The sequence below is a fragment of the Drosophila rhopaloa genome, unplaced genomic scaffold, assembly GCF_018152115.1.
Source record: "Drosophila rhopaloa isolate 14029-0021.01 unplaced genomic scaffold, ASM1815211v1 contig_3, whole genome shotgun sequence".
Lineage (NCBI taxonomy): Eukaryota > Metazoa > Arthropoda > Insecta > Diptera > Drosophilidae > Drosophila > Drosophila rhopaloa.
The window spans coordinates 18,127,750-18,136,535 of record NW_025335123.1 but is presented as its reverse complement, the minus strand read 5'-3'; the positions used below and the strand labels follow the sequence as shown (position 1 = coordinate 18,136,535).

The 8,786-nt window shown below is 47.5% G+C and overlaps 3 protein-coding genes and 1 long non-coding RNA gene across 4 annotated transcripts; 2 read left to right on the top strand and 2 right to left on the bottom strand.

Moving 5' to 3' along the window:
* Nucleotides 1-174: 174 nt before the first annotated feature.
* On the bottom strand, nt 175-2,126 carry LOC108045267 (26S proteasome non-ATPase regulatory subunit 5). Its single transcript, XM_017124540.1, has 2 exons — nt 905-2,126; nt 175-848 (listed from the first exon to the last, which is right to left on the bottom strand). The coding sequence occupies exons 1-2, from the start codon at nt 2,041-2,043 to the stop codon at nt 479-481; spliced, it is 1,509 nt and encodes a 502-aa protein (XP_016980029.1). The 5' UTR covers nt 2,044-2,126; the 3' UTR covers nt 175-478.
* Nucleotides 2,127-2,415: 289 nt separating this feature from the next.
* Nucleotides 2,416-4,473, top strand: LOC108045257 (brahma-associated protein of 60 kDa). Its single transcript, XM_017124527.2, has 3 exons — nt 2,416-2,665; nt 2,731-4,014; nt 4,071-4,473. The coding sequence occupies exons 1-3, from the start codon at nt 2,558-2,560 to the stop codon at nt 4,224-4,226; spliced, it is 1,548 nt and encodes a 515-aa protein (XP_016980016.1). The 5' UTR covers nt 2,416-2,557; the 3' UTR covers nt 4,227-4,473.
* A 109-nt stretch (nt 4,474-4,582) lies between these two features.
* LOC108045256 (cleft lip and palate transmembrane protein 1-like protein) lies at nt 4,583-7,392 on the bottom strand. The gene is made up of 2 exons (XM_017124526.2): nt 6,257-7,392; nt 4,583-6,012 (listed from the first exon to the last, which is right to left on the bottom strand). Exons 1-2 carry the CDS (start codon nt 7,145-7,147, stop codon nt 5,215-5,217), a joined length of 1,689 nt encoding a protein of 562 aa, XP_016980015.1. The 5' UTR covers nt 7,148-7,392; the 3' UTR covers nt 4,583-5,214.
* A 103-nt stretch (nt 7,393-7,495) lies between these two features.
* LOC108045206 lies at nt 7,496-8,617 on the top strand. The gene is made up of 2 exons (XR_001769336.2): nt 7,496-7,652; nt 8,464-8,617. It is a non-coding gene; the product is annotated as an uncharacterized LOC108045206 (long non-coding RNA).
* The last annotated feature ends 169 nt before the right edge of the window (nt 8,618-8,786 follow it).

Below are 8,786 nucleotides of genomic sequence, written 5' to 3'. Positions count from 1 at the left end.
CCATTGGACACTTCCAAGTAATTGGGGCCTTAAACTATTGGTTTTATATGGAATTTTTATTACTTAACAAGCATCCCGAAATCGTACATTTTTATTGCCCTTCAAGGCATTCTTTTCTAGCAGTTTCTTAAGATTTTAACACAAAAATAATGTTAACATGTTAAACTAAAGATGTACAGTTTTCTTCATTTAATTTTGTTTATTTCGCACCCCAATGAAATTCATGCCTGTTTACATAATTACAAAAGTTGATATTTTACCAATAGTTTTTAAGGCAAACCATTTACAATTGTCCAAAAAATATTCTGACTATTTGTTGCATCCCCATCAATCGACCTGCCCAATGGGGCATTGTTACATGTGATCTAATAGTTAAATCTTATTGTAATCCTATAAATACATATTCAGATGTTAGTTGAACGCGTCGCTGTACATACGATTCGTAATCGGAGGCGGTAAATGCTTGGCATTCCGCCCTCTAAGCGTTGCCCTGCGGTTCGGTGGCTATATTGACGTCCGCCTGGATGTGATATGGTCCCTCGTTCACGTACGCTGTAAAACGCACGGTTTCGGTGGGTGAAAACTCGGAGCTAATGGCCAGCATCTCCATGATCTCCCACTTGAGAAACTTGACGTCCTTGTGCAGATCCTTCTGTCGCGAGAGCAGGAATTCCACCGCTCCGCCAGTGTTTTTCAAGGCAACAATGCCCCAGCCGTACTTACAGATGGTTTTCAGCAGGCCCAAGGCGGCCAACTGGAGGTCAGGGAATGGCGTGTTGATCAGTTCCATGATGGCATTGGCCTGCGCTCCACCAGCGAAGCTCTCGTACCAGGTCTTTAGGATGGCACTAACGAAGAACGGAATTATAAACAGAAGAAGGGTAAAATATGTAGTGCAAATTACTTGATTTCCTTGGTAGGAGGTGTCTCCACCGAATAAATCACATCCAGCGAGTTGAGCAGCCGCTCTTTGATGGGCGCCGATAGCTTCTTGGTGTACGAGCTGTACTTCTTAAAGGACTCCTCCACGGCGGTGTTAAAGTGCAGGTGCAGTAGCACCTTTCCCTGCGGTGTGCTGGCCAAATTGGAAAGCGTGTCCATGGCGGTGGGCAGAATGGTTTCGTCCTCCGATTGCAGTTGCTGGAACAAACAGGCCAGCATGTGCGGATAGCCGGCAATGATCTTTTGAGGCTGCACGGCGGCAATCTTGCCGAAGAACTTCATGATGCTGGGTATCAGCAGGGCATCTAGAGGATTTTCTTCGATGCGCTGCACCCGTGTGCTGATAACATCGAAAACGCGTCGTCGTTCCATGTAGGATAGGCCATGGTTTTGTTCGGCCAAAGGCACCAGAATCTCCATCACACTGGCCTGCAGGAGGACATCGTCGTTGTCCAGCTCGCTGAGCGCCGCATCCAGAATAAACTCCACGGCGGTGAGGGAGGCGGCGCTGCCCTTAGCCAGGACCACGCCCAGTTCGTAAGCGCGACAACGCACGATCTCGTCCTTCTGCAGAAGCTCGACCAGCTTGGCCTGCACGCCGGCATCGCTGAGGCGCTGGACGAGCACAATGGACAGGATATTGATGGCCAGTGAGCTGCCCTCCGTCTCCGGCTGCTTCAACTCGTCCAAGATAAGGAAGAGCAGCTCGTTGCCGGGCAACGTGTGCACCTGGCCGGCGTTCAACTGGCGGCGTAGCTCCTTAAGCACACTGGCCAGCACTAGGGAACGCAGGGCGGGATTCGAGTGGGCCAGGCCGCGACCCAGCAGTCTGGGCAGCTGCTCGTCGGCGGTGTCTACCGCCAGCTGGTCCAGGCAATGGCCCAGCAGCTCCAAAGCCACATCCACGGAGGGATCTTTGCCAGAATCCCCAGAAAGTCTGGCACAGTCGTACAATTCCGGGTTGGTTAACAGCCCAGCGATGATTTGGCGCGGAAGAGCCGCCTCCTTGGCGATTGCAGTGTTCATCTTGGTCAGCGCCCCCATGCGCTGAGCCTTTGTTTCCAGAGCCTTCAGACTGGCTACCCACCAACTCTCTTCCATTTCGTCTGTTGTCGCTTTTTCAGAAATAAATCGAAAATTTGTTTTAAATGACAATTGTTTTTGAGCAGTTTAGTGTGGCTGTCGTCCAGAGACTTTAAAATACCTGAGAATTTGTGCTTTGGTTACACTGCAGAGCGAGATGGTAGAGGTATCTAGGGTACTATCGATGATATCGAAATGAAACTAAAACCTTAATAGAAATTTTATTCTTGTTTTTGTTACCAAATATCAGTAGATTATTCTTTCTAAAATAAAAGCTGTTTTTAAAATAAAAGCCTTTAAACAATTTATTGTAGCAAATGGTAATATACAAAAGCCCTGGAAGAGGTTTCAAAACATATCGCTCAGCCGTCCACCGTTATCGTTAGTGCAGCCCTGTCTTGACGCCATTTTACAGGCGAAATTGTGTGTGTGACGCGTTGTTGTAAATCCAGAAAGTTTTCTTGGCTGTAAAAAGCGGGTTTATTCGGTTGTAAAACAAAAGCAGGCGCAGGAGCAGAAGCAGCTAGTGAAGATGTCGCAACGCTTTGCACCTGGCCAAGCGCCGGTGCAGTCGCGCTACCAGCCCCCGCCGCCGTCACCCGGCATGCGTCCCTATCCGCCGCCAGGCGCCACTTTTCCGGTAAGTTTTCTTCGGGCTTACCTCCTTTTCAATCGAGTATAATAACGTTCACTTATTCCCCACAGCCGCGCGGCTTTCCCCTGCATCCGAACACCACGCAACCAGTTCCGGGCACAACGAACGTGGCCGGAGTGCCTGGAGTTCCAGGAGTGCCTGGCGTACCCGGGCCATCGCTACTCCAGCGCGCCGCCCAACAGCCGGCCTTTCAGAGCAGCCTACGCGGCACAGGCGCCGCCGGAGGAGGCGGTGGTTCCGGCGGAGGAAGCAAGCGGTCCAACGAATCGCGCAGTTTGGGCGGCGCTGGTGGCAAAAGTGACTTCGTTACGGCCAAGAAGAAAAAGAAGCTGGCAGACAAGATTCTGCCGCAGAAAGTGCGCGACCTGGTGCCGGAGTCGCAGGCGTACATGGATCTGTTGACGTTCGAGCGCAAACTGGATGCCACCATTATGCGCAAGCGCTTGGACATCCAGGAGGCCCTCAAGCGTCCAATGAAGCAAAAGCGCAAACTACGCATCTTCATCTCGAACACATTCTATCCCAGCAAGGAGCCGTCCAACGATGGCGAAGAGGGAGCCGTAGCCTCCTGGGAACTGCGGGTCGAGGGTCGCCTACTGGAGGATGGCAAGGGCGATCCCAATACCAAGATCAAACGCAAGTTCTCGTCGTTCTTCAAGTCATTGGTTATCGAACTGGACAAGGAGCTGTACGGGCCGGACAACCATCTGGTTGAGTGGCATCGCACCCACACCACACAAGAGACGGACGGATTCCAGGTGAAGCGGCCTGGCGATCGCAATGTGCGCTGCACCATCCTCCTGCTGCTCGACTACCAGCCGCTGCAGTTCAAGCTCGACCCCCGACTCGCGAGACTGCTCGGCGTCCACACGCAGACCAGGCCGGTGATCATCTCCGCCTTGTGGCAGTACATCAAGACGCACAAGCTGCAGGATGCCCACGAGCGGGAGTACATCAATTGCGACAAATATCTGGAGCAGATATTCAGCTGCCAGCGGATGAAGTTTGCGGAGATACCGCAACGCCTCAATCCGCTGCTGCATCCGCCCGATCCGATCGTGATCAATCACTTCATTGAGAGCGGGGCCGAGAACAAGCAGACCGCCTGCTACGACATCGATGTGGAGGTGGACGACACGCTCAAGAACCAGATGAATAGTTTCCTGATGAGCACCGCCAGCCAGCAAGAAATCCAGGGGCTGGACACCAAAATCCACGAGACGGTGGACACTATCAACCAGATGAAGACGAACAGGGAGTTCTTCCTTAGCTTCGCCAAGGATCCGCAGATGTTTATACATCGCTGGATCATCAGTCAGACGAGAGATTTGAAGGTGAGTGTCGCTTTCTTTGAGTTACACACATTTTCTAAACTTTCTCTCCCTTTCAGCTGATGACTGATGTAGTGGGCAATCCGGAGGAGGAGCGACGGGCCGAGTTCTACTATCAGCCATGGACGCACGAGGCCGTGTCGCGCTACTTCTTCACCAAGGTCAACCAGAAGCGGGCCGAATTGGAGCAGGCGCTGGGCATACGCAACGGCTAGGCGAATGCTTCGTCGATCTCCTCCAGCAGCCAATTCCTGGAACCAACGCCAATCAGCATCCGTAAACCGTGCGCACGGCAAACTCTTTTTCCTTCGCCAGTTTAGTTTAAGCTTAAAGTATATCCCTTTTTTTTCGACAAGCTGAACTCCAACCCTTTCCATAACCCGAATCCCCCATCCAAAACACACACATCCACAAAATATTGGACTTAACAGTAAGCTAATAAAACGGCATACAAATATTAAACCGATCTTTGAATTTCAATGGACATGGTTTTAATCGTTTTCTACTTCCTGTGATTTTCCCCCAAATCTTGCCATTAAATACGAGTATATAATGTTACACTTCCTCAAAGTTCATTTTTAAAATATGTGATTTTATTTAATTATATATTTATGCAGCCTTCTGGTGCTTTTAGGTTCTTTTTTAGTTTTATAAAATGCGTTCTGTCTTGTTCAATATATATTTTCGATTAGGATCACTTATTGGCTGCTTTTCTGAATTTCTGTTAACTGATTGTTTCTAAAACACCTTTTGATCTACGTTGGGTATATATTATTGTTTAGTTTACCTTTTGGCTATTTTAGCTGCTCAACAATATAAAAAATTTGAACAGCGTTTAAGTCATTACACAGTTTTTCTTAGTTTAAACTTTACAAATGTGTGATTTTAGTTGATTCCATAATTTTTCAACCTTTTGGTGCTTTTTGTTGTTTAAAAAGTTTATAAAATGCATTTTGTTTAATAGCCATTTTCATTTGGGATCACTGCCTGCTAATCGACAATGGAGTACCCCATTTATATATAAGCATTTAATAACTATTTAAACACACGTTTTCAATAGTGGAGTCTAAAACATAGGATTTATATCACTACTAAACTAAAGACGGAATCGGATTACATAAAAATGTTAATGGACTACAGCTCGGGCTAGACCTGGAGCTATAGACGGAATGAGCAATCTTGGCTTCTCTTCATGACGTGGGATCAGTTGCGCTTTTTGCGACTGGCCGCAGTGGTGGTGGATGGTTCGTTGGCAGTGTCCGTAGTTTCGCCGATAGCCAGGCCCGTGTCTAGGCGACTTTTGTCCACAGGGTAGAGCCAGCGCTGGTACAGGTAGATGATGAACACAATGTCGTCGCGCAGACAGGCCACCCGATGGGCCGTGGGCATGGTGATAATGAAGGCAAAAAAGTCGTCGATGAAGGTGTTGAATGCCTTGTACATAAATGCGCGCCATGGCAAAGCAGCCACGGACTTAAGTTTGTAGTTGACGAATAGTTGCGGCAACATAAACAGGAACCCAAAGGCGTAGACCCCGTTCACCAGCGAGTTGAGGGTCCAGGAGTACCAGGAGCGATGCGGCTGATATAGCAGCGAATATACCGCTCCGCCCAGGCAAAGCGGATACAGCAAGTAGCTCAGATACCGCATGCCCTGCCTGTCAAACTGGTCAGTTTGCTCTTCCTCCTTCGCCAGCTGACCGTTTTGCTCATCCGTCTGCTTTCCATTCCGCTTGTCCACCTGCTCCAGCTTGCGACGAATCAGGCCGCCGAAGCTCAGCTCTAGGCGCAGGATCTTCTTGCACTTCCACAGCTCGATCAGCGTACCGAGGCCAACGGGCACGAGCACCAGATACGATGTATTCTCATCCAGCAGGTACAGAAAGATAACGATCTGCGAGAACGCCCTCCACATGGTGGTGCGGGTGGAGAGACCCTCGTACGACTGCTTTTTGCGCCAGAAGGCCACGTCGTTCTTAAAGCTCAGGAAGTCAAAGAGCATCTGTGGGGCGGAAGAAGATAATTAGTTGTAGTATTGGTAGTATTAGTGTAAATGGATTTATTACTTTTTTCTATTAATCTGAAATGTTATTGTAAGCCATTAATCATCAGTTGGCATTTGCTCCTTAACAAACTAAATTTAATACTTTTAATTGCCTCTTAGCTTAACATTTTAAATCAATATGTTCTTTAATGAATCTGACATAAAACTAAGTTGTTTATTTCTATAATTGAAGTGTACTCACATGAATGCTGGACACAAAGATGGTACCGCACAGCAGGTACACATTGGTGTCAGAGAAGATGCCTTTCACCTCGTCGATGTCTTTGGTGGCGAATCCGACGGTGAGAAGGGCCTGGGTGGCGTGCTCCATGAGCAGCATCAGCCGGAGCTTGCCCACGCCCACGGGTTTGTAGTGGAAGCTAAAGGTGAACTCGGTGGTATTCCGGGTGACGGGCACAAGGTCCTTCAGCCGCGTATTGAATGTGTCAGTCTGCAGAATGGGCAGAATCTGCTGCATGCGATTGACACGTATCAGAGGTGCCATTTCTGGTGGGACATCCGCTTGGGAAACGGAGAAAAGATCGGTCAGCAGAGTAACGTAAACATTTGACCGTATGTGAGTGCTGGCACGTCCGGATGATGCTTTCTTGCCCTTCTCCTGGACAGCAGCTGCTTCCGCTCCTTTTTCGGACTCTCCCAGCAAATTGAAGGCCTCTGCTCGCGGCACCATGTAATCCGTCAGACTCAGCGTGTGGACAACGGTGGGGCCATCTCTTCGGAGGCTGCGCCACTCTAGAGGCTCACCCTCAAGGGCTAGGACAACATGGAAGTACAGGGAGCCATTGCGTCGGGTCTTCAGCGGCACATCCAGTTCGAAATCGTGCTCAAAGCTCTGATGGTAGTCGAACCGCTTGGCCTTGTACAGGTCCCGCACCTCGGAGGCGATGGGATTCCGGCTCAGGGAGGAGAACAGCGCCAGCTGGAGGCGTGGCCGGTCCGTCAGGAAGGATGTGTAGCAGGGCACACCGCTGCACTGCAGCGTAGTGAAGAGCTGCGACATCTGGTAGATGGAGTGGCCGATGTACGCCAGGAATGCCACGCCCAGCAGCGTCGAGATCGAGGGCAGGGCCATCTCCGTTCCGGTTCCGCTTACGCTTTCGGGTGTTTGGTGGGTGGTTGCGGGTGATGAGGTGGTTGCGACCCGAGCCGAAGTCTGGAAGCTGTGATATCGATATTCTCGGACCGATATCGATTGGGAGGTTATAGGATTTAATTCAACAAAATAATTACAAACATTTCTTTACTTTTAACAACATGAAACTTTAATTTATTTATTTCCCAGTGATTTTCCGGTCCACTGGTAGAGGTGCAGCAACATCGATGAAAACATCGATGCATCGATGTTTTTGATATTTTTCTAAGTCATCGATGTTTTTTTTCAACCATCGATGTTTCTGTGCCGTCACTATCAAGAGAAAAAGGCAAAGGAAAGCTACGTAAAAAAAAAAAGGTCCGTACCAAGCCAGACTGAATCTTCGGACTATTTCACTTGCTTGCAAGCAAAATTGCAAGCAAAAAATACCACGGCGCGCTGCGAAGCAATAGTTACGAATTAGGCAGAAGTGAAGTATTGGAAGGTGCGTTTCTAAATTGTTTTAAGTCATTATTTTTATACCCTTGCAGAGGGTATTATAATTTCAGTCAAAAGTTTGCAACGCAGTGAAGGAGACATTTCCGACCCTATAAAGTATATATATTCTTGATCAGCATCACCAGGAGAGTCGATCTAGCCATGTCCGTCTGTCCGTCTGTCCGTCCGTCTGTCCGTCTGTCCGTCCGTTTCTACGCAAACTAGTCCCTCAGTTTTAAAGCTATCTGCTTGAAACTTTCCCAAAAGTTGTCTTTCTATTGCAGGTAGTATATAAGTCGGAACGAGCCGGATCGGGCCACTATATCATATAGCTGCCATATAACTGAACGATCGGAAATGCCATAACTTTGGTGTTTTTAAAGTTAGGAAGTTTTTTTTTTATGGGTCTTATTTTTGGCTAATCAATCCGACCTACCAAATTTCATAAGGATCGGACGACTATATCCTATAGCCGCCATATAACTGATTGATCGGAAATGCAATAGCTTTGGTGTTTGTAATGTTAGGAAATTGGGATTTTCTGTGGGTTTTAGTTTTGGCCAATCAATCCGACCTACCAAATTTCATAAGGATCAGCCTACTATATCTTATAGCTGCCATATAACTGAACGATTGGAAATGACATAACTTTGGTGTTTTTAAAGTTAGGAAGTTGGGACTTTTTATGAGTATTAAGAATGCATCATATGAATAATTTTGGAGAATATAATTTATAGAATATTCTGCAAGGGTATATCAACTTCGGCTCCGCCCGAAGTTAGCTTTCCTTTCTTGTTAGTAATTAATTATGCTTTCAGGAGTCGCCGAACATTATGGCGCCCTTCAAAGAAGTGTCAAAATAATTTCTATGTGTCCCTGCCACTTCCTGCGAGTCAGAAAGAGCCTTCAGCAAGGCGGGGCAAATTATTTCTGACCGCAGGACCGCGCCTAACGGCTGATGTTGTTGACCAACTTATGTTCATTAACAAAAATCACATTTTTTTAAAAAATGTTTCACTTAATTTTAAGAAATGATCTCCATTTTCTAAACCAAGTGAATAAATGTTTTGTTTTTCTATTTTTAATACAACCACAAGTGTGCATTTTAATAATTTAAAAAATATTTTTTTAATTTTTAAAT